This window comes from Hemitrygon akajei, chromosome 29 (assembly GCF_048418815.1).
Source record: "Hemitrygon akajei chromosome 29, sHemAka1.3, whole genome shotgun sequence".
Lineage (NCBI taxonomy): Eukaryota > Metazoa > Chordata > Chondrichthyes > Myliobatiformes > Dasyatidae > Hemitrygon > Hemitrygon akajei.
In genome coordinates, this window is record NC_133152.1 from 26,360,970 (window position 1) to 26,386,219 (window position 25,250).

Consider the following 25,250-nt stretch of genomic DNA (forward strand, 5'->3'; position numbering starts at 1 on the left):
ACAGATAGAGTGGATGCGGAGAGGATGTTTCCTATAGTGGGGAAGTCTAGGACCAGAGGGTACATCCATTTAGTACAGAGATAAGCAAAAACGTCTTTAGCCAGAGGGTGGTGAATCTATGGAATTCATTGTCTCAGATGGCTGTGAGGGCCAAGCCATTGAGTATAATTAATGTGCAAGTTAATAGGTTCTTGTTTAATCAGGGTGACAAAGGTTACAGGGAGAAGGCAGGGGAATGAGGTTGAGAGGGATGATAATCAGCCACGATGGAATGGTGGAGCAGACTTGATGGGCTGAATGGCTTAATTCTGCTCTTATGTCTTATGGTCTAACTGATATTGTCAACTACTGTAGTATTTGCTGTATTCAGTGTTCTCTGCTGTTTTCTAATATTACATGAAGTGAATCAAATTTACTGAAGATTGGATGGAGTTTGTCAGCTTGGGTCTGAATTAGTCTCTTCCTAATCAAAAGGCCTGCTTGCAGCAGAGCGACAGGGGCTTTGGCAGTCTCGAGCAAGCTGAGGAGGTCTGCTTGCTGGGCGACAGGCCTGTTGTGATCTCCAGCAGTGTGAGAGGGCCTGTTGGTCGATGTGTTGCAGGCTGAGGGGACAGCTCACTGCTCTACAACACTGCTGGGGCGTGCTCTGTTGTTCGACGGCCACAGTAGGAAGGACTGGTGTTGGGAGAGTGCCAGCTGTGCGTTGGTCAGGGTGCGCAGTGCAATGAGGAGGGTGCCGATTGGAGCTTGGAGTCAATCTGACTACAATGGGAGTGGTGTGGAGAGCACATCGGCCCTGCATTGTTACGTGTTTTTGCAGTTGCGTGAGAGATGTGTCGTGTGACTTGAGATACTGACCATAGTGGGGATGTTGGGATCGTTAGTTTGCAGTGGGGACGGTCAAAGAACAGGCTGCGAGTCAGGAAGCAGGGTACATGGAGGAGGGTATTAGGAGTTGTAACTCTTAAATAACCAGACTGTTTCATTGCCTCTTGCAGAGAATCTCTTGGTTTTCACTGTTGCCACCAAGGAAACGGATGGATTCAAGCGCTTCATTAGATCTGCAAACCGCTTCAATTACACGGTTAAGGTGATGCAATTTGTAACTGAAAGTTCAACTGCCAATGAAAGTAGCCCAAATGGTGTCAGGGGCTTGACTTTATTTTTGCCGCATGTTTCCCTATCAAACTAACTCCTGTGGTTATTGAACTTAATCTTGTAATTTAACCCAGCAGTGTTACTGGTGTTAATTTCAAATCCGAGGTTCAACCAACTGACTGTGCTCCAGCCAGTGACTGAGATGCAGTCTGGCTGCTTTGCTGTGACAGGAGTTTTTGGGTTCTTCATTGCTTAATCAATCCTGACTTTGAACATTGGGATCTGTCAGTTTCAGTGAGTTGTTTGCTCATGATTCGGAGTGATTTAACTTTATAAGTGCATTAGAAAGGAGGTAGGATGCAATCCTTTGAACAATATGGCCAATTATCAGGATACAAGATCAACATAGATAAAACCCGATTACTTTCAGGTAACTATAGCCCACCAAGAGAAATTGAAAGTAGATATCCTTGGGCAAGGCAAACAGAGTCTGTCAAATATTTGGGCATCATTATGCCAAAAGATTTGGCAACATTATCAGAATGCAATTATCAGCCTATATATAAAAAAAATTAAGGAAGATATAACAAGGTGGAAACTAATTCCTTTTTTTGGTCTCTGTTCTTTGAATCTACTAAAATAAATATACTGCCCAGACTACTATATCTCTTTCAGACCCTACCAATAGAGATTAACAAAAATCAGTTTAGTGAATGGAACAAGATGCTATCAAGATATATATCTAGCAAGGTAAAAGGGTAGAGTTTGTCTCAAAACTTTGCAATTGGCCAAGGAAAAGGGGGTTGGGGCCTACCTTCTCTTAGAGATTATTATTTTGCAGCACAGTTGAGAGCTGTGATATGCTGGTGTAACCCATCATATGACGCTCAATGGAAAAACATTGAAAAGAGGATACTTCGCATGACCATACAGGCAAATTTGGCTGATAACAACCTACAAAGTTACATAAATACTATTGATAACCCATGGGTGAAATGGACTCTTAAAATATGGAAAACCATTATAAAAGAATATAAACTAGAGAGAGACATTGTAATTCTTAAGTGCTGTGCATATGACTCAGATTTTACACTGAATAAACTGGATACTAGATTTAAGGACTGGACGGCTAAAGGAATAACAGCTATTTGCAATATAATGAAAGAAGGAACACTGTTCAGTTTTGAAATGCTCAAAGAGAAACACTTGTTAGAAAAATAAGACTTTTTATTGGTATTTACAGATGAGACAGTATGTTAATAAGACACTTAAAAATGTAACCAAGGCAAGTACATGCCTGATAGAGCTATTTAGAAAAGCATATAATTCAGATAACGGTAGTAGAATCACTTCAAGCGTGTATAAGGGGTTGTCAAATCTTAAAACACATTTGACTTCATACATTAAAACAAAATGGGAGAAGGAAGGAGGGATAATTGTATCTGAGGAAGAATGGACAATAATATGGAGGTATCAATGGAAGTGTAATGGAGAGAGTTCGGGTGGAAAAACTTGATAAGATATTTTATTACACCCTCTCAGAAATCCCTTTATGATAGTAACATCCCCGTTTGCTGGAGAAGTTGTGGGAATCAAAATGCAAACCATTATCATATTTTCTGAGAATGCCCTGTTATCAAAGACTATTGGAGTGGGATACATAATGCCCTACAAGACATCTTTAAATGTGAAATACCATTAGAGAGTAAGACCATATAATTTGTATTTTGGGTATATACCTCAAGAATGGTTGAAAAGAGATAAATATTTAATGAATATACTGCTGGTGGCTGGTAAAAAGGCCCTTACCAGGGAGTAGTTATCACAGGAGAGCCCAACTTTAAATGTATGGATGGAAGTTACAATGGACATTTACAAAATGGAGAAGGTAACAGCATCTATTAATCATAAGTTGGATCAATTTGATTCATACTGGGGAAAAATGGTTTAACTACATAACACCTCATAGGCCTGATTTTATTCTCACAAGTCAATGAATATACTATAAAAAAAAGATCACTCCCTACTCTGTACATAGTTTTCTTATTTTGATTGTTCTTTCTCTCCTTTCTATAAGTGTATACCTCAGATAATTATTATGTGGAGATTTGTGACAAATATGATTATATGATATATATGTGCAGTATCTGAAATGCATCTTATGGAAATGTTTGTTTGATGATAAACTTCAATAAAAAATAAATCACAAAAAAAGGAAAGGAGGTAGGGGTAGACAAACTAACTCCTTAAACCTGATTGTGGCTAGTCTGCTACATTTATATCATCTTCTGCCCTTTCGCGGTTTCCCAAGACTCTCCAATATCCTTAAATCTATTGATCTCAGTTTTGAATGCTGTTGACGATCAAGTCTCCAAACCTCTCTATGGGATAGAGAATTTCAAAGATTAACCACCCTTTGACTGAACAATTCTCTCTACAATAAGCCTATCCACTATTCTGAGACTGTGGCACCCTATTTCTAGACTCCTCTCTCAAGGGAATATCGTCCATAATCTATCTTATGGGCTCTTGCAGGTTTTAGTGTGTTTAACTTGCGTCACCTTTCGTTCTAAACTCCAGAGAGAAAAGGCTAGCCTGTTGAGTCTCCATAAAGTACTAACCTACCGTCTGAGGAATCAATCTCGTGAAACTTCACTGAACCCTCTCATTACAAATGTGTCTTTTTTTAGGTAAGGGGGCCAAAACTGTTCACTGTACACCATGTGTGGTCTCAGTATGGCTGTAGATAATTGTAGTAAAATGTCCTTACTCCTCCAATAAAAGCCAACGTGCTATTTGAATTCCCAATTGCCTGTACACCTGCATTCCAGAGCCTTCGCTAGTTGTTGGGCTATTTAAAAACTACAAATGGACTGTGGGAAATTTCTTGATGATTTCACCTCTTGGTCTGTTTTTGTATTTTTTAAGAATTTTATTTTACACCTTGGAAAAAATGAATTCTAAAAAATTAAGATGTTGTTTTCTCCAATTACGGTGTGCCCCAGTTGTTACTGTGCCCAGTGGCTGCAGAAAACTCAGAAGAATTGTGCATTATTTCTTTAAGGACACTTGACTCACATATAGCCTGAGCAGAGGGGCGGGTTGTGAAGTTAGATAGGCCTCTCAATAGCCTGTTGCTCAGACCTGTGAATGGCTGCCTTGGCCAGGCACAAGAGCCGGGTGTTGAATTTCGTGGAAATGATTACAACTCTCAGAAAATCAGTTCTTTCAACTTCCCTCCCCAAACTGAGAGCCATGAATAATAATTGCCCGGAAAGCTAATAGTCTTCAAGGATGATAGGTAACAGGCTCACACAAATGCTCTAGCCAGCCTTGGCAGAGCACCCAGTCCCTGCACCTAATGGGGAGGCCATTTCATCCCCGGCAGTTTTTTTGGGGGGGCGTGTGAAGATGGGTGTTTATTTTGTATTTACGTTGTTTCTCTTTTTCCAGGTGTTGGGTCTGGGGGAGGATTGGAGTGGTGGAGATGTGACTCGTACTGCAGGAGGAGGGCAGAAGGTTCGTTTTCTGAAGGAAGCCTTGAAAGAGCACGCGGATGCAAAGGACCTCGTCATTCTGTTTGTGGACAGGTATGGCTGGCTAGTGTGGGCTTCCTTTGTCCTCTTCCTCCTTCAGGCCGAAAGAAATGGTTCCATACCACCGTTTCTAAGATGAACAGGGAATTACCACCGGTGTCCTAGGTGAAATAAGACACCTTAACTGGCGTCGCTAGAGCCAATTATCTACTGTTGCGTATTTTCACTACCTGCTCACACATTCTGTGTCCAGTTTGTCTGCCATGTTTCGTACATTGTAACACTAAGAACACAAAAATAAACTTATCGTAAAGGTCTATTGGATGTCCTAATCATGTGAAAGACACTGATAGATTACACAATTTCAAGGATCAACAGATAAGAATCAACACCATATTACATACCCATTAGGAAATTGCAGGGACATATCCGTCAGGATGTGACAACATTAAACAATAATAAAGAATTATATAAAAAGTTCGAAGTAAATTTATTATCAAAGTACATATACGTTGCTATGTACAACCATTTTCTTGCAGACATGCGCAGTAAATCCAAGAAACACAGTCAATGAAAGACACAATATGTGAGGACACAAACAACTATTGTGCAAAAGACAACAGAATAAACAATAAATATCATGAACATGAGATGAAGAGTCCTTGAAAGCGAGTCCATCAGTTGTGATGGGGCAAATGAAGTTATCCCCTCTGGTTCAACAGCCTGATGGTTGAGGGGTAATAACAGTTCTTAAACCTGGTGGTGTGGGACCTGAGGTTCTTGTACCTCCTTCCTGATGGCAGCAGGGTGAAGAGAGCGTGGCCTGGATTGTGGGGTAGCATTGGTTCTTGATTATGGATGCTGCTTTCCTGTGACGGTGACATGTAGATGGGCTCAGTGGTGGGAAAGGCTTCAGTCACGATGGTCTGGGCTGAGCATTTAGATGTTAAAGTATAGATATGGAATAAAATTGCATAAATATTTAAATACAAGCATGTATTTACAATGTAAACAACAGTATGAAAAGTGGTTAAAATTGTTCATAGTGCAGATAGAGGGGGTGACTAACTAAAATGGTTGATCAGATTAACTGACTGAGGGAAAAGAAACTTTGAAGATGGTGTGAAGTTTTTGTTTTACTAGCCCTCTTTGCTGTTTGCTCTTGCAGCTATGATGTGATATTTGCTTCAGGCCCCGAAGAGTTACTGAAGAAGTTTCAGCAGACAAAGCACAGTTTGGTCTTCGCTGCTGAAGTCTTTATCTGGCCCAATCGTCACCTCGAGGTCAAGTATCCCCACGTGCATGATGGTAAACGGTTTCTCAATTCTGGAGGTGGGTTCACTGTTTGTGTTTTACAGAGTTTTGCTTCTGGGTGAAAGGGCAGTGTATAAGATTTTATTTGTCCCCTTGTTTGTGTCATATTTAAAGCAGCTTATGGTACATCTGTGTTCTCTGTAAAAACAACTTGTGAATGTGTAGAAATATGTCTGCATGTACTCATTTTCACATGCATGTACAGTACTTGTGCAGAAGTCTTGTTTTCGTTAAGTGCCATTGAGCTATTGTTGACTCATGGTGACCCTATGGATAGTTGCCCTAAATGAGTTTTCATCGTTGCAAAGGCAGCTCATTGTAGATAATGTTGTGTTCATAGCTGTCCTTATTCTGTCCATCCATCTGATTGGTGGCCTTCCTCTTTCCATCGTCCTTCCACCTTGCCGAGCATGACATTCTTTACCAGGGAGCTGTTTCTTTGCATGATGTGCCCAAAGTCTGATAAGTAGAGTCTTGTCCTTCAAGCCTCCAGAGAGAGAGAGAGACTTGGTTTGATCTCGTTTCTTTTGTGAGAGGTCCACGAGATGCATAGTATTTTTCTCCAGCACCACAGTTCAAAGGTGTCGATTCGCTTCCTATCCTTCTTTGCCGTCCAACTTCCACATCCATATAATGTCGTTGAGAACACTACTGCCTGCACAAGTCGAATCTTTGTATGTAGAGATAGATTCCTGTTCCCAAGGATCTTCTCTAAATCCTTCATGGCGGCTCTGCCAACGGCGATTCTTCATTGGATTTCTTGACTGCTTACTGATTCACTGTTAACCATTGATCCAAGTGAATTGAAACTGTCGACCACTCCACTTTCCTTTCCATCGAGATTGAAGCTGATTGTGCTGCCGCCAGTCATTATCTCAGTCTTCTTCAGGTTAAGGTGCAAACCCATCTTGAGGTTATGTTCCTTGATGCTGGTTCGCAGTTGCTTTGGGTCTTAGTTTTCAGCCAGTATTGCCATGTCAAAGGTTATTGATGATTCTGCCACCAACTCACACTCCTCGATTCAACTCGTGTTCTCCTGCTCCTCTGAAGATTTGTTTGGCGTACAAATTAAACAGGCAGAGGGAGAGAATGCAGCCTTGTCATACCCCTTTATGGATACTGGTTTTCCTTGTTCCATTCGTACTGCTACTTGATTGATATAAAGATTGCACATAAGGACGATCAGATATTCTGGTACAGCAGTGTGTCTTAAAGTGATCCATAGTTTGTCATGATCGATGCAGTCGAAAGCCTTGCTGTAATCAGTAAAGCACATATCTGGTGTTCTTTTGTCTTCTTGAGAATCCATTTCACATCTCTAATGATGTCAATTGTTCCACTTCCTTTCCTGAAACTTGCTTGAACTGCAGGAAGCTCCCGCTCTAATTAAGGTTGAAGTGTTTTCTAAATGATCTTTAGTAAAATCTTGCTGGCGTGAGGAATGGGGGCGATTGTACTGTGGCGACCCACTTACGGCGCAGGCGAACCGGCTCACAAATAGCCAGCGCGCGGGGGGGGGAGACTTTGGTAATACACCTCTGACGTCATTTCCGCCTGGAGAGGGCGGGCGCTAGGGATTTAAATGCCAGCGCCACGAAGTTTGAATAAACTAGTCTCAAAACGACTTACCGACTGCGTGTCGTTATTTCAGCGCTGTGTGTAGCACATCGCTACATTGGTGTGCTACATTGACAGTCCAAACAGGATTTGGACCAAAGATGACTGACTCTTCATCTGTTCACGCAGTTTCGCTAAAACTGCCGACTTTCTGGACGCTGTGACCACGCGTGTGGTTTAGCCAAACAGAAGCCCAGTTCCAGATTCGGCAGATATCCTCTGATTCCACGCGTTACTACCACATGGTGAGCGCCCTTGACCAGGAGAAGGCCGCCCAGGTTACGGATTTCATACAGTTGCCCCCGGAAGAAGGCAAATATGAAGCATTCAAAGCGCTGCTCATTGGGACCTTTGGCCTCTCACGGCGTGAGCGGGGTGCCCGCCTGCTTCACCTGGACGGTTTGGGAGACAGGCTGCCGTCAGCATTGATGAATGAGATGCTGGCCCTGGCTGACGGACACAAGCCCTGAGTCATGTTCAAGCAAGAGTTCCTAGAGCAGCTGCCCGAGGACATACATCTGCTGCTGGCCGACGCAGATTTCAGCGACCCCCAGAAGGTGGCAGCCCGGGCAGACGTGGTGTGGAAAGCCAAGAGGGAGAGCGTGGCGTCCGTTGGTCAGATTACCAGGCCACGCGCCCAATAGCAGACCAGACCAGGCCCGGCAGGGGGGCGCACACAACACAAAGGCAGGAGAGAGGAGGCCAGTGAACAGTGGTGTTTCTACCACCAGCGATGGGGCACAAAAGCCCGCTGTTGTCGCCCGCCCTGCAAGGGCCAGGGCCAGGGCCAGCTGCCGCTAATGACTATGGCGGCTGGCCACCAGGACAGCCTCTTGTACATCTGGGACAAACAGTCGGGATGCCGCTTCTTGGTCGACACCGGAGCGGAAATCAGCGTCTTGCCCCCGATGGGGTATGACACCCGCAACAGGAAGCCAGGACCCACCCTGAGGACCGCAAACGGCAGCACGATACGGACCTACGGCACCCACACAGTGCAGCTGCAGTTCGGCGCCAGCCGGTTCACTTGGGACTTCACACTGGCCACCGTGGCCCAACCACTCCTGGGGGCGGACTTCTTGCGAGCTCACAGCCTGCTGGTCGACTTGCAAGGGATAAGACTGGTACATGCCGAGACTTTCCAGACGTTCTCCCTGGGTGAAGCCAAGTTGCCGGCCCCACACCTGGACTCCATCACGCTGTCGGACAACAAATTCACCAGAATCCTGGCGGACTTTCCATCAATTCTGGCACCGCAGTTCACGGCAGCCATGCCCAGACACGGGGTTCAGCACCACATCCCAACCAAGGGACCACCCCTCCACGCCTGCGCACGAAGGCTCCCCCCGGAAAAGCTCCGCCTGGCAAAGGAGGAGTTCAAGAGGATGGAGGAATTGAGGATCGTACGGAGGTCCGACAGCCCGTGGGTCTCCCCCCTGCACATGGTGCCCAAAGCAGCCGGGGGTTGGAGACCATGCGGCGACTACCGCAGACTGAACGAGGCTACGACACCGGACCGCTACCCCGTGCTGCACATACAGGACTTTGCAGCAAACCTGCACGGGGCAAGAATCTTTTCCAAAGTAGACCTCGTCCGGGGATACCATCAAATCCCGGTGCACCCTGAAGACATCCCCAAAACAGCACTCATCATCCCGTTTGGCCTGTTCGAGTTCCTCCGAATGCCGTTCGGCCTGAAGAATGCCGCACAGACGTTCTAGCGGCTAATGAACGCAGTGGGACGTGACCTGGACTTTTCGTTCATCTATTTGGACGACATCCTTATAGCCAAGCAGTTGTCATCAGGAGCATCTGTCCCACCTCCGCCAGCTCTACTCCTGCCTGAGTGATTTTGGCCTCACGATCAACCCGGCCAAATGCCAGTTCGGTCTCGATACCATCGACTTCCTGGGCCACAGGATTACCAAAGACGGGGCAACACCTTTGCCCGCCAAGGTAGACGCGAACCGCCACTTTGCCCGGCCCAACACGGTCAAAGGCCTGCAGGAGTTTGTTGGTATGGTGAACTTCTACCACCGTTTCTTCCCCTCAGCAGCCCGTATCATGCGCCCTTTGTACACCCTGATGTCGGGTAAAGGCAAGGACATTACTTGGGACGAGGAGGCCGTGGCCGCTTTCGTTAAAGCCAAGGAAGCCTTGGCAGATGCCGCGATGCTGGTGCACCCCAGAACGGACGTTCCAACCGCCCTCACGGTGGACGCATCCGACACATCAGTCGGTGGGGTGCTGGAGCAGCTCATCGAGGGGCGCTGGCAACCCCTGGCATACTTCAGCAAGCACCTACGACCACCCGAACTCAAGTACAGTGCTTTCGACTGGGAGCTGTTGGCACAGTATCTGGCAATCCGGCATTTCAGGTACGTCTTAGAAGGCAGGCCATTCACCGCGTTCACGGACCACAAACCGTTGACCTTCGCATTCACGAAGGTGTCCGATCCTTAGTCGGCTCACCAGCAGCGACATCTGTCCTACATCTCCGAGTACACGACGGACATCCAGCATGTCTCGGGAAAGGACAACGTCGTGGCGGACGCACTCTCCAGACCAGCTGTCCAGGCCCTGTCCCTGGGGGTGGACAATGCAGCACTGGCAGAGGCGCAGCAGGCAGACGACAAGATGCCCAGCTACAGGACCGCAGTCTCGGGTTTGCAGCTGCAGGACTTCCTCGTAGGCCCAGGTGATAGGACCCTCCTGTGCAACGTGGCTACCGGCCAACCTCGCCCCATCGTCCCGGCAGCCTGGAGGCGGCGAGTTTTCGACTCCATACACGGTTTGGCGCACCCATCTATCAGGACAACCATCCAGCTGGTCTCCAGCAAGTTCGCGTGGCACGGACTTCGCAAGCAGGTCAGTGAATGGGCCAGAACGTGCGCGCAGTGCCAAACAGCCAAGGTGCAGCGACACACTAAAGCCCCGCCGCAGCAGTTCGAACCCACCCACCGGAGGTTCGAACACATTCATGTGGATATCGTGGGCCCCCTACCAGTGTCCCGAGGAGCGCGGTACCTCCTAACTATGGTAGACCGGTTCACGAGGTGGCCAGAGGCGGTCCCGTTCACCGACACATCTGCCGATTCCTGCGCCCGAGCACTGATCGCAACCTGGCTAGCACGCTTCGGGGTACCGGCCCACATCACCTCCAACAGAGGCGCCCAGTTCACCTCCAGCCTGTGGTCAGCTGTGGCCAGCCTGTTGGGAATGCAGCTACACCACACAACTGCCTACCACCCACAGTCGAACGGACTGGTGGAACGCTTCCACTGTCACTTGAAGTCGGCTGAGAGGCCATCTTTGAATTCTGGTGGAATACTTTGAAGATCATATTTTGGTACTCTGGTGAAGGCTTGCTCTTCATCAACTCTACTTTGAGCTTGTATATTCGTGGTCGGTGGTCTGAGTCACAGTCAGCTCCAGGTTTTATTTTTGTCGACATCATAGAACGTTTCCATCACTAACTTCTCAGATATAATCTATTTGGTTTCTGTGTAATCCTTTGGGAGAGGTCCAAGTATATAGCCTGTGCTTGTGTAGTTGGAAAAATGCGTTTGAGATGAACAAGCTGTTGGTTTTGTTGTTATTTCTGGTACCTAGCACATATTTCTCGACTTCTTGACTATCGTTTTCACTCACAACTTTTGTGATCCAAGCTCCCATGTCTATCAGTGTATCTTGTTTGCACATTCCATCGTTCAGCCTGCATTTGCTGATAGAACTGATCTAATCATCTTCCTCCGCATGTGTTGGTGGTGCATAATTTGTACGATGGTAATGTTGATAGATCTTTCTCGTAGACAAATTGAGATTAGGCAATCTCTAACTACATTGTATTTCAATGCAGTTCCAGCTGGTGTCTTCTTGACGATAATGTGACACCATTCCTCCGTTCCAGCGTTGTATATCCAGTGTTGACTGGACTGAACATGTCCCATACCAGTCCACTTCAGCTTGTTAATTCCAAGTAGATCAACTTGCAGGCATTCCATTTCATCTTTCACCATCTCTGGCTTTCTCTGAATCATACTGCGAACATTCCATGTACCTAAAATCAGCATGTCTTTGCAGCCTGTGACCCTCATTTCGTGCCCAGGAACATCAGCAATTGGAAGTTCCGAAGGCTTTACTCCAACTGCATTTTACATCTCGGTCTTTCTCTGGAGGGCTATCAGCTCTTCTGCAGTTGCTTGTTGAGTGTCTTCTGACCTGGGGGTGGGGGTGTCTTATCTTCCAGCACTACAGCAGTTTTTTGTTTTCGTTTTACTATAGTTATCCATAGGGTTTTCACGACAAGGTACGGCCTTTCTTCCACACAGATGCTGCTGCTGCCCAGGTGGGTGGTTTGTCTTGAGGCTGATTTATACTACGCCGTAGGCCTGATTTTCACTTCTACGTAGGCTCTACACTGTAGCGAGCATGCGTTGGTGTGCGCCAAAACGCTAGTTGGCGGTGGGGTTTCTGAGCCACTGTGTTGAGTTTCTTCGTGAGAGACACGGACGAGGAAATGCATTTCAAGCATTTTCACGTGTCAGCAGGTAGATTTGACGATTTGGTTCATCTGTTTCGCATCGGTGTTCAGACATGGTGGAGAAGAAGCAACCGGAAATGCGCAAGGAGAAATGTGATGCTACCAAGCGGACCAATCACAGTTGTTGCGGTCTGCATCGCAGCGATGCTTGAGTTTTTTTGGGGAGGTGCACGCCACCCTACAGCGTAGGGTACGTGGTACCTACGGCGTACGTGCGGCACAGAAGTATAAATCAGGCTTTAGTCTGACACCTCAGCTGAGATCCATCCATCATGGAAGACCCTGCCAGTAGATGGCCTAGCTGTCAGCATCATTGGTGCCCACAGCCCCTCGTGGCACGACAAGCTGACAAACCATGTGAAAGGTCTTGGGCATATATGTATATATACATATACGAGGGGTGATTGATAAGCTCGTGACCTAAGGTAGAAGGAGATAAGTTATACAGCTCTCGTAACATGCACATGCAGGTCCACTGTTTGAGTGATTTATGCAGAAAGTTTGAAATTAATAACTCATCTCTGTCTACCTCAGGCCATGAACTTATCAATCACATGCTGTGGACACTTTCTGGAGGTCCAAGATCTGTATGCTCCACGACCGCTGGACTAAGTGTAAATGTAGGAGGGGACTATGTTGCAAAATAAATATGCTAGGTTTTCTAAAATTGACTCCTACCTTAGGCCATGAACTTATCAATCACCCCTCGTATATATAGAGCTAGGGTGCATGGTAATGTAGTAATTTTATGTATTGCACTGTACTGCTGTCGCAAAATAAAACTTCATGACATGTGAATCTGATTGTAATATGGGTGTCTGTTGTGGACTGAGAGTGGGAAGAGGGCAGGGAGAGAGGGATCATGGTTGGGAAAAGGAGAAAGGAGAGGGGAGGGAGAGGGAAGCATCAGAGAGGCATTCTGTGAAGATCAATAAACCAATTGTTTGGAATCAAATGATCTTGCCTAGTGTCTAAGAGCTAGGTGTGTCTGCACCCATTCCACTCCTCAAGCCCTACCCACCCCTGGCACTCCTCTGCCACCTGTCTCACACCCCTCCCACAGTGCTCCACCCTCACCATTCCCAACATCCTTTGCTCCCGCCAGATTTACAAACTCTCTACCCACTCCACATTGACAAACACAGTACTGTGCAAAAGTCTTAGGCACCCCAGCTGTACATATGCGCATAAGACTTTTTGCACGATGCAATATATATGAAAATGTATTTGTTCATGTCTATCTATCTTCATGTGTATTCACGAATATTTATACCTCTACCACGCCACTTTGTTCTAGTTTCTCTATAAATTCACTCGTGAGAAGGGGAGAATTACAGTACAAGGATAACATGCAACTTCATTTCTTTTCTGGGAATTTCAGGATTTATTGGCTTTGCTCCTAATGTTTACAAACTTGTGGAACCCTGGGACCTGCAGGACAAAGATGATGATCAGCTCTTTTACACAAAGATATACCTGGATCCAAAGAAGAGGGTGAGAACCAGTGTTCCCTCTAACTTTTTTGTAGCTGCACAGACTAACTGTTGCTCTGAGCGGGAAATTTTCACATGGCCTGAAAACTGCATGGCTCTTTAAAGTTTTTTTGTAACTTGCATACTATGAATACTTAGAATGAAAATTGAAAAATACTTCTAATTTTATTCATTAATTAAAAGGTATAAAGAAATGCTGTAAAAAAAAAAGGAATTTTTTCATGTTTCATAAACTTTTTCTCATCTGTCTTTATTAAAAATCCATTGTCTATAAACACTATCCAGATTAGTTTTGCACCCAGATGAAATATGCATCTTTAATCCTCTTTAGATCATCAGAGTGTTTCAGTTCTAGTCTGTTTATGGATTTACATTTGATTGAATTCTTAAGACTGAATCCAAGTTTGCAGTCAGCACTAGAGCTTTGAAATATTCCAACGAAGTCAACAAGAATTGACAGTCCTTCAAATTCATCTCTTTTCAGCACAGAGTTCAACATTTCAGTGAACGTCTTAATTGAACCAGTCTTAACTTTCTCAGAAGTAACAGATTTAATATCGCGGCATTGCTATGATATTTTTGAGGCAACACTTTTGTTGTAGTTCATCATAGTAGCTGAGTATTCCTTTTCTCAGTTGTACAACCTTCTGTTCTCCAAATTCAGAATTGGCTGCGTTTGCAATAACAACAGGGTCACAAGCTTGCCATTCTCTTAACTCATCTGTTATCCAAGTGATAACACACATGTTGAATGAATTGAATAATAGGTGCTGTATTGACATCAAATTCTATAGATGCAAGCGGATCTTTTACTTTGTCACTTCCAATAAACTGTATCGCCAAGCCCTACTGTCGTCCATTCTTTCGAAATCTATGTTAATATAATTGTGTATTACCCTGCAATTAATGTGTTAGAGAATATAATCCATAAATTGCATTCTGTGTTTATTGTTACAATTTGTCAGTGTTGTAACTTGAAACATTGACAATGTAAATACATTGAAGCTCTAAAATGTTTCAAAGCAAAAGTTCTGGTACGTTTATTATTTTGAACATAAGAAATAGGAGCAGGAGTAGGCCATCCGGCCCATCGAGCCTGCCCCGCCATTCAATAAGATCATGGCTGATCTGTCCGTAAACTCAGCTCCATCTACCTGCCTTTTCCCCACAACCCTTAATTCCCCTACTATGTAAAAACCTATCTAACTGTTTCTTAAATATATTTAGTGAGGAAGCCTCAACTGCTTCCCTGGGCAGAGAATTCCACAGATTCACCACTCTCTGGGAGAAACAATTTCTCCTCATCTCCGTCTGAAATCTTCTCCCCTGAATCTTGAGGCAATGTCCCCTAGTTCTAGTCTCACCTACCAGTGGAAACAACTTTCCTACTTCTGTCTTATCTATCCCTTTATGGATTATATTCATGAACACATTAATTGCAGGGTATTTTGCAATTATATTAACATAGCTTTGAAAATTATATTAATATTATATAAAAGAAAATTCGATCTGCTAATAACAAAGGCTATGGGTGTGGGAGCATTCCTGTTACTGTTTGGTCGCACAACTAAGAGGAAATAGTGGCTGGAACTAAAGGGACTGAATATTGAATTCAATGGGTAATTGTGGAAAAGTGTCAAAAGCCTAGAGGCAGTAACTCTCTTGACCCATAATGCAATATCTTCCTGTGCTCACTTACCATCTTTCCAATTTTTCTCCAGGCGAGTTTGAATATTACCCTTGATCACAGGTGTCGGATCTTCCAGAATTTGAATGGAGCGTTAGGTAGGTGAGGGTTGGAATTCTGACCCTGTTTTTTTGTGTTCATGGCATTAGCCATTGGTGAACTTAAGCAGTCTGAAGACATCTTGCCCTCTTGTTGATTGTGATACAAAAGTTAGGATTCAGTGGACAGATAGGATTTGGAAATGCCGTAGTGTTGCTGGCTGCCAGTGAGAACTGGGGCTGCAGCTGTCACTGACTGTGGTGCACTCTATCCTCTCAGTATTTAGAGGGTAAAACATACTGGGGACATTGGTTGTCTCCTTAGACACTGACAGATCTGAGTACAGACAAATTGCTTTGTTTTAGTTATCTTTTTGACAGTTTTGCCCCTTTTGTTTTAATCTTCCAAAATACTATCTTTTTTCATTCTATTAATTTTTTAAGGAATGTGGGCATTACTGGCAAGGCCAGTGTTGTTTGTCCATGGCTGATCTCCTCTGAGGAGATGGGGGTGAATGCTGCACTGTGTTAGACCATAAGATGTAGGAGCAGATTTGGGACATTCGGACCATCGAGTCAGCTCCACAGTTACATCACGGGCGATTCATATTTACGTTATTGAGACACAGCGTGGAATAGGCCCTTCCAGCCCTTTGGGCCGTCTTGCCCAGCAACCTACTGATTTAACCCTAGGCCAATCACGGGACAGTTTACAACGACCAATTAACCTACCGACTGCTGCGTCTTTGGACTGTGGGAGGAAACTGGAGCACCCGGAGGAAACCCACACAGCCACTAGGAGAACGTACAAGCTCCTAACAGGTGGGAATTAGGCCAGTCTGACCCACCATTCCATCGTGACTGATGTATTATCCCTCTTAACCCCATTCTCCCACCTTCTTCCTGTGGCCTTTGACACCTTTACTAATCAACCTCTTCTTTAAATATATGCAATGACTTGACCTCCACAGGCATAGGTGGCAGTCTTTATGGCGAAGGTCTCACTCTTAGTGCCATTGGGTAGGGGGTTCCAAGGTTCGGGAGTAATGATGCTGAGGGAATGGTGATGCATTTTCAAGTTAGAATGCTGTCTGACTTGAAGGAGAACTTGCAGTGGATAATATTTCCATGCTCTTGTCCATCTTGGCAGTAGATTCCACAAGTTTGGGTGAGGGGAACTTCGTTTATTAAGCAGCCATCTTGAAATTTCAGTTGGTGCTCATTGCTTCAACAGTTGGCTCTCGGCAAGGAAAGTGTATGATAGAATAGTAGAAATGTAACTTCAATGGAATTTTTTTTTCTTAAGCCTGAAGTTTTTACTTCATGTTTTCATCTTGCAGTTTACCTTTAGTTCTTATCTCCCACGCTCTTTCTCATGTTGTCTTTGTCTTTGATTGGCAGATGAGGTGGTTCTGAAATTTGAGGAAGCACAAGTGAGAGCACGTAACCTGGTGTATGATTCTCTGCCAGTCATCATCCATGGCAACGGGCCCACCAAGGTAGGTACGGGGCTGAGGTTGTGATATTTACTACTGATCTGAAGGCCATTTGGTCTCTCTGGTGAAAGTCTAGCATCTTCATCTGTGGCATCCAATTGTTAATATGTTTACACTTTTTCTATAGGTTATTTATTGTCCATGACTAAGATGAAGGTCGTGCGACTAGAGATTGAACTCATTGTCACTGGGGACAATACTGAAATAGGAAGCATACCGTGCAGATAGTTTATCTTCTGTTCTCTACTAAACCTCCCAGAGGACCACAACTTTGTCATTGGGTTTGGAGGCTTGTGCGCCTCAAAGACCTAGAAAGCTACATGGAGTCGGGGCTTCATCTGTTGGTTGTTGGTCGGGTCACCCCATGCCAAACAGGTCAAAGGGTAGAGGCCAGACTAAGAGTGGTCCACCGGTCCTCCAGGTTTGGGGTTCAACTCAGACTGGTAAAACAAAATTGTTACGGAAACAGCAATGACGAAAACTTCTACATCTAAGTGTGATGGTATTCCTGAGTCTCCACCTAGGACTTGCATGACTGATGGGAGTGAAAACCGAGGGGAAGCTACTGACATGATGAAGGAAGCCCTGAACACCGCCAGAGATGGAGGACCTTCATTGCTGCCCTAAACGCCAGTGGCGTAAGGGGCAGTAAGTTTCTACCAGAGAGAAAGTGAGAGCAGAAAATTAATACATCATTTAACTGGGGGGAAAAAAATACCTGACAAACTTTAGATTTTTAAAGATCTGGCTCCAAATGGATTACTCTAGTGGGGAATAGAAACTTGGATGACAGGAAAGGTACCAGTCTTCACAAAATAATGCCAGTGGACTGCTGAGCAATAAATAATGCTCCAACCTTTGAAAAGGAGATGGAATTATTCCAGTGAACCATAGATTATATATTTGGCTTAATTATTTTCAGAAGAAAACACAACAAAACACCTAAAGAAAGAGAATGTGTTAAACAACGATCGTGTCTGATTTCCAAATGGAGGATCTTGGATATAAATAAGGTTGAAAGAGTACAGAGAAAACTGACAAGGATGTTGCCGGGTCTGGAGGACCTGAATTATATGGAAAGATTGAATAGATCAGGACTTTATTCCTTGGAACGAAGAAAATTGAGAGAAGATTCGATAGAGGTGTTCAAAATTGAGGGGTGTAGATAAGGTAAATGCGAGCAGGCTTTATCCACTGAGGTTGGATGGGGCTATAACTGGAGGTCATGGGTGAAAAGGGAAAAGTTTAAGGGGAACATAAGGGAAAACGTCTTCATGCAGAAGGCCACGAGAGTGTGGAATGAGCTTGCAGTGCAAGTGCTGCATGGAAGAGAAGCTTGGATCAGTGTGTGGATGGTAGGGGTAGGGAGGACTGTGGTCCAGGTGTAAGTCGATGGGAGTAGGCAGTTTAAATGGCTCAGCACAGACTAGATGGGCCAAAGGGCCTGCTTCTGTGCTGTACTTACCTATGACTCTATAAATAACTTCATTAGATATTCGTAGAATAATAGCACAGACTAGACTAGTGCAGAGGATTTGATATATTTGGACATTTAGAATTGCACATAAGGAGTAACATATGGGAAATTTACTAGGTTGGGAATCATGAGCTGGGTAGTGGAACGTTGTGAAGGATGGCTCCCCTACAGTAAACACAGGTTAAGTAGGAAACTTCTCAGATTTGCGGTCAGAAGTAGTGCCACATTCTATCTGTCTAAGCAACACTGATACACTGTAGATAATTTAGACGAGGATTGAGGATATGGGGGTCAAGGTTTTCAGATAATAAATTAGGATTAAAGTATAATTAGTAATTAGAAAGAGCCACGAAAAGTAGGAGGATTGTTAAATGGGTGAAGCAATGCTAAGAGTAGCCCTTTTATAGTGAAATAGTTCATTTTAGTCAGACAGCTTTGGACAAAAGATAAATGGGACTGATTTTTCAAAGAACCAAGTACAGGTCTGAGTTGGTGAATGAGCTCTCTCCTTGCAAGATCTGTGTAATTCTATAAATGATAGCAGTAACTTCCCTATCTCTCAATTTTCTGTCATATATCTTTGCAGTGTTTCTTCACTTTGTTCAAATTTGAGTTTATTGTCGTTCAACCATATACACATTATATTGTTAAACGAAACAGCGCTCCTCCGGATCAAGGTGCCCAACACACAACGTGTAGCTCACACGCCATACATAATATCAACACAAATAAATTAACAAATAATAAATAAAATATATTCCAGAAGATTGACATTTAGACGAGATTGGCATTGATGCAATTAACTAATGATGTCTGTTTCTTCCTCTTTGTTCTCTCATTTACTGTTTCTGTCATTTTCTCTGGCAGTCATTTACCCTCTATTATTCCTTATCTGATCCCTTGCCCTGATGCTCTCACTCTGTTCCTTTCGCTTTCACTCTTTCTTTTTCTTTCACTCTTTCTTTTTCTTTCACTCTCTCTTTTTCTTTCACTCTCTTTTTCTTTCACTCTCTTTTTCTTTCACTCTCTTTCTTTCACTCTTTCTTTTCCTTTCACTGTGTCTTTTCCTTTCTCTCTGTTGCCAATTCACTGGGATGTCACTGTTCCTGCCTGTTGTTCAGGCACTCTCACCACACCTCTCACTTGCTCATTTGCTCTGTCCTTCTCAGACTATATTAATTGGTTTTTTTTTACATTTAAGATGCAGCTGAACTATTTGGGGAACTACATTCCGAAGGTTTGGACCTTTGAAACTGGCTGCACAGAATGTGATAAAGACACCATAAGTTTGCCGGAAAAGGTGAGGTTTTTGGAGGGCTGGTGTACAAGGTAAGGGGCATTATGTAATGTGCTGTTCTTGTACTAGTAATGTGGAACATTGCTTATTCACACAACCTTTAATGCATTTTGGCTGTCAATCCCTTACTGGCCTGGAGAAGGAGCTGCTGAGCTATATTCTTGAATTGTCCTGGTGAAGGAAGTTCCTGAGCTTAGGCCCAGTGATGAAGAAGGCCAGCAATTTATTTCCCACGTTAAAATGGTGTGCAACTTAGTCGAGAGCCTACAAGGAGTAGTGTTCTCAGGCACCTGTTGACCTTGTCCTTGCTGGTAGAGGTTGTCGGTCTGAACGTGCCAACAGAGTAGCTGGCCTGATTTATTTCAAGTGGCTCAAATGGTTCCGTTTATTATCAGAGAAAGTCTACATTACGCAACCTGAAATGCTTGTCTTCACAGACATCCACGACAAACAGAGAAACCCCAAAAGGATGACCGACGGAAAAGCATTAGAACCTCAAAGCCCTCTCTCTCTCCACTCCCCCTGCGCTAGCAGCGGCGAGCATCGGCATCTCCCCCTCCCACACGTTTCACCAAAAAATTGTCAGCGCCCGCCACCCACCAAGCAACAGCAAAGCATCCAAAGACAGACCGTGATCTGCAGTCAAGAGAAACTATTGTTCATCCGGCAGTTTGACCCACTCTCCTCCCCCCTCCTGAGGTGAGGGAGGGAACTATTTGCGTGGATGGGCTCCTGCTGCAAAAAGCCAGCTGGGACAAAGAATGTTACCCCCCTTCATTGTGGTTGTATCCACTTTGCTCGGTCCAGAGCCTGATCACGTAAAATCAAACCCAGAACAGAACACTTAGTGCTGTGACCTCGTACCCTGGTGTCCTGACACGCACTTGGGACCAGCAGGCCAGTTTGTCAACTATTTTGAAACTTTGTGACCAATTCTGTGACTTTTCTCCCGTTTTTATTCAGGGCAACAAATTTCCCACTGTTCTCGTTGGGATCTTCATTGAGCAGCCCACTCCCTTTGTAGGGGATTTCTTTGAGCGTTTAGTGAACTTGAACTTCCCAAAGGAACACCTTCAAATCTTCATCCACAATACAGTGAGTGTGGGTGCGGCAGGGATAAAGGGAGGCTGGAACGAGCGGATGAGGGTTGTGGGTGGTCTGGACGGGTGGCTGTACTGACTTATCTTTTAGTTAGTTACTCTACTGCCAGTGCCTATGAACTGCTAGAGCAAAATTAGTTCCAGAACACTTTCAAATAGAGGCCAGTGAAGGCGACTGATATCCTAATGAGTTCAAAGTCTGACCTTTAGGAGAAGTAACTAGAGTAGGGTTGTCTGATTTTGATTTGTTCTGAGACATTCTTTCCTTGTTAATAGCAACCTGAATATAAGAAGTATGTGTGGCAGTTCGTAGAGGAATATGGGATCAAGTATCAGAATGTGAAAGTGATTGGCCCAGAGGAGGAGATTGGCAATGCAGATGCTCGCAACATGGGACTGTGAGTAACAAACAGTGTGGGAAGAAACCCAGAACCTTGTGCCCTTTAGGATTTGAAGGCTGTCTACTCAGGCCTGGCTCCAGAAGCCCAAACCCACGTCCAGACTATCGTGCACGCCGCCAGACGCGTCATCCGTTCTGAGCAAATGACACACTCGAGGTGCTGACTTTTCAAAGTGATGTCTCGCTGAGGCTCTGCCTGCCTTCTCAAGCAGATGCAATTAATTTTCGAGCTGTTTGGAAACGATAGGAATTTTCCTCACTGTCCTGGGATGTGCTTATCCAACACACGTTCTGAATATTTTTGGTTTGATGTTTCCAAGAACACACCATGGGCAAATTTGCTGCTATGCTTCCCATACGACGGTAATGCTTATGCATCATGATGTAGCTGGTAGTCCAAAGGTTACTTGGGATGTGTCAGGATCATTTTAGGGGCTATTATTTTGTGAATTTTTTTGTGGCAAGTTTTACCCTAACTGTGCACAAGTGAATGAGAGAGTGCTTATTTCCTTGGGGCATGAATCTGTGTGATTTGTTGGTTTACATGCATATGTAGGTGTGTGTGTTTGCATGGTATTACTGGATGGACGTCTTCATTTGTGTCCTTTTGTACGTGTGTTGAATGGAAGATGTTTGAAATCAGCTGAAAGGCAACTAGCTGCAGAGGCCAGGAATCGGGAATGCAACCGGAAAGTGCTGGAAGAACTTAAAGGTTCAAAGGTTCAGTTATTAGCAAGGTATGTATGCAGTACGCAACTCTGAGATTTTCTTCAGGTAGCCACCAAGCAAAGAAAAAACATGGAAGCCAGTTCAGAGAGAAACAGTGAGCTCAGCCCCCCCCACACGAAAAAGGATGGCAACACGACCATCAACCCTAAACCACCCACCCCTGCACGAAATGCAACAAGAACATCAACCCCCAACACACACACACACACACACACACACACACACACACACACACACACACACCCCCCCCCCCCCCCCCCCCCCCCCGGAGAAAGAATGGCTGCAAACACAGAATATAAAGTCTGTAAGACTGGAAAAAACAAGTCTATACTTAGCAGGTCAGGCAACCTTTGTGAAGAGGCAAAAAAACAACAGAGCAAGTTTTGGAGGCCCACAACTTTGAGAACAAATCCAATTCTCTAAATTGGAAAGAAGTCATGAGCGAATTGTTGTTTCACCTAAAGGTACATGGGGATCCCTAGATGGCGGGAAGTGAAGAAGTTAAGGACACGTGTGGCTTCTGATGTAGATGCAAGGAAAGTGACTGGGTGTTTACCAGGTTGTCATTAGAGGGAATGGTTGCTCAGGCACTGAAGTGGAAGGGGGAGGGCAAGGGAGTGGCATTTTGTTAAGAGAGGTGGACATAATTGAGGAATTTCTGTTGAATGTGGAGGCTGTTAGGATAAAGGGTGTGGACCAGGGAAGGAGAGAGGAGAGGGGGGTATGAATAAGTGGGCTCGAAAGCTGAAACAACAATGTCAGAGATAAAGCTGCAGTTAAGGAAGAATGTTCTTAAAATGGTGTTCATGGGTTCAATGTCCATTTCAGAATCTGAAGGCAGATGGGAAGAAGCCGTTCCTGAATCGCTTAGTGTGTACCTTCAGACTTCTGTAGCTCCTTCCTGATAGTATCAATGAGAAGAGGGTATGTCCTGGGTGATGGGGGTCCTTGATAATGGACGCTGCCTTTCTGAGACACCGCTCCTTGGGAGATGATTTCACGTTTTCTGCTTTTCTTGTTATCAATGTCATGTTTGAACATGATGTTCCAACTGTGCAAAGTGGAATTGCAATTTGCCCAGTAGATATTATAAATAACTGTGATTATCTCCCTGTCTCCCTCAGTGATATGTGCCGTCAAGATGTGACATGTGATTATTACTTCAGTGTTGACATCGAAGTTGTGCTGCAGAACCATGACATCCTGAAGCTTCTTATTGAACAGAACAGGTCAGGTCAAACTTTTCGCAATCTTTATCTGTTCCAGGAAGGCTCCAAATTAAAGATGTTATCCTTCAGATTGAAGTACAAGCTGATTTTATTGCTTAACTAGTCTACCAAACCATATTTTAAATAATTTTGAGAGTCAATACAACTGTTTTGTATAATGGCCAATTTCAAATTTCTGAAAATGAAGCTTTAGATACAACTTTATAGTCCTCAAAATTCTGTTGCAGCAAAGTATGTGGAAATATTAACGGAGAATACCAAAGGAAAAAAAAAAGGTGTCAGTAAATTCAAGATACTTAATTCTCATAATTAGAAGACTGGAATACAGAGGCAGAGGATACAATGCCAGGGATCCTACCTTAGAAATTACATACAGGTTATGCAAAGAGTGTAAACTAAATATACCAGAATGATACCAGGGCTCCGAGGGTTACAATTCGGTCTGGAAACTAGAGGGTCAAAAACTAAATGTAGATTGCTTTTGGAATTAATTGGTGAGGAAGAAAGAGTAGAAGTTTCATTGGTGGGGAATCTAGGAAATGAGACATTACGAAGTCAGAAGGAAAGGTAAGAAGCCAACCTTCAAACAAAAGATAGTGGGAGTGTGGGATTCTCATTTTTAAAAAATGATGCTTATTAAAAAAATAAACTAAGTAGAATTTTGCCAGATTGTCGTAATAAGGAACATATCCAAGGTCAGGATCTGCCAAGACCATATTGAATAGTGCAGGAAACTGTTGGAAAGCAGCTCTGGGACTTCTCAGAATTAATTGGAATTCTGACTATTTTGCTATCGGTCTTTTTGATGTGAGATAATGATAAGTAGGTTTATATGCCATGGAATAGTGGTGAATTGACAAACATCTGTAAACTTGAACCTTAACCAGATGAAGCAGATTAATAATAAGAGTTGATTTATAAACACAGAACACTCAGATTAAATTAGTAAAGAATCACAAGCCATATTTCCTTAGATGCAGGAATTTATTTAAACCAAAAGCTGAGGAATTCTAAACCTGTTCTGGTGCAGAAGTGGTCGTCCTCATTATAATTGTCGCTGGCAATTTTGGACTTTGCAGATCAATACTGGCTCCACTGGTCAGTCGTCGCAAGAAGTTGTGGTCTAACTTCTGGGGGGCAATGAGCGTTGACGGATATTATGCCCGGTCAGAAGATTATGTGGATATTGTTGATCGGCGGAGAACGTGAGCATCATCTTTTCAACTTGTATTCAGATTCTGCACACTCTCATACATCTTGCCTTTTGTTAATTAACTTGTGAATGGTCCAGAGTGACTCCTCTCCACATGTCTCTTTGTTGACAACATCTGCTTCGTGTACATTAGTTGTAAATTGGGTAATATTTTGTTTTCATAGAATGAATTTAATAATGAATCCATAAGACATAGGAACAGAAATGGACCATTCGGCCCATCAAGCTTGCTTCGCCATTCAATCATGGCTTATTCATTTTTCCTCTCAACTTCACTCCTGCCTTCTCCCTGTAATTTTTCCCACTCTTACTAATGAAGAGTCTGTTTAAGTATACCCAAAAGTCTCGGCCTCCACAGCTGTCTGTGGCAATGAATTACAGATTACCACCCTCTGGCTAAGTAAATTCCTCCTCATCTCTGTTCTAAAGGGACAAATTTATATTCTGAGCCCTCAGGTCCGAGACTCCCCCACAACAGGAAACATCCTCTCCACGTCCACTCTATCTAGGCCTTTCAATATTTGGTAGGTTCAAATGAGATCCTCCACTCAATCTTCTAAACTCCAGGGAACATGGCCCCAGAATCATCAACCACTTTTCATCCGATAACCCTTTCGTTCTCAAGGTCATTCTTCTAAATGTCCACTGGACCCTCTCCAATGCTAGCACATCCTTTCTTAGATATGGGGTCCAAAACGGCTCACCGTACTCCAAATGCAGTCTGACCGATACCTTATAAAGTCTCAGCATTATGTCCTTGGTTTTTAAACTCCAGTTCACTGGATATGAATGCTAACATTGCTTTGGCTTTCATTGTTACCGACTCAACCTGCAAGTTAACCTTTAGGGAATCTTGCACCCCCAAGTCCCTCTGCAGATCCAATTTCTGAATTCACTCCTCATTTGGAAAATAGACTATGCTTTTATTCCTTCTACCAAAGTGCATGGCTGTGCATTTCAACACACTGTATTCTACCTGTCAG

At 44.1% G+C, this 25,250-nt stretch overlaps 1 protein-coding gene across 3 annotated transcripts in view; it reads left to right on the forward strand.

The window, feature by feature from the left end:
• Positions 1–25,250, forward strand: part of plod1a (procollagen-lysine, 2-oxoglutarate 5-dioxygenase 1a) — a 47,199-nt gene that overhangs the window by 5,805 nt on the left and 16,144 nt on the right. For all 3 annotated transcript variants that reach the window (XM_073031975.1, XM_073031978.1, XM_073031976.1), the window contains exons 2-12: positions 999–1,090; positions 4,552–4,688; positions 5,803–5,966; positions 13,490–13,602; positions 15,323–15,386; positions 16,728–16,825; positions 19,501–19,599; positions 20,560–20,691; positions 20,973–21,094; positions 22,950–23,054; positions 24,134–24,259. In XM_073031975.1, coding sequence (XP_072888076.1) covers positions 999–1,090; positions 4,552–4,688; positions 5,803–5,966; positions 13,490–13,602; positions 15,323–15,386; positions 16,728–16,825; positions 19,501–19,599; positions 20,560–20,691; positions 20,973–21,094; positions 22,950–23,054; positions 24,134–24,259 — 1,252 coding nt within the window. The remainder of the gene's footprint in view (positions 1–998; positions 1,091–4,551; positions 4,689–5,802; positions 5,967–13,489; positions 13,603–15,322; positions 15,387–16,727; positions 16,826–19,500; positions 19,600–20,559; positions 20,692–20,972; positions 21,095–22,949; positions 23,055–24,133; positions 24,260–25,250) is intronic.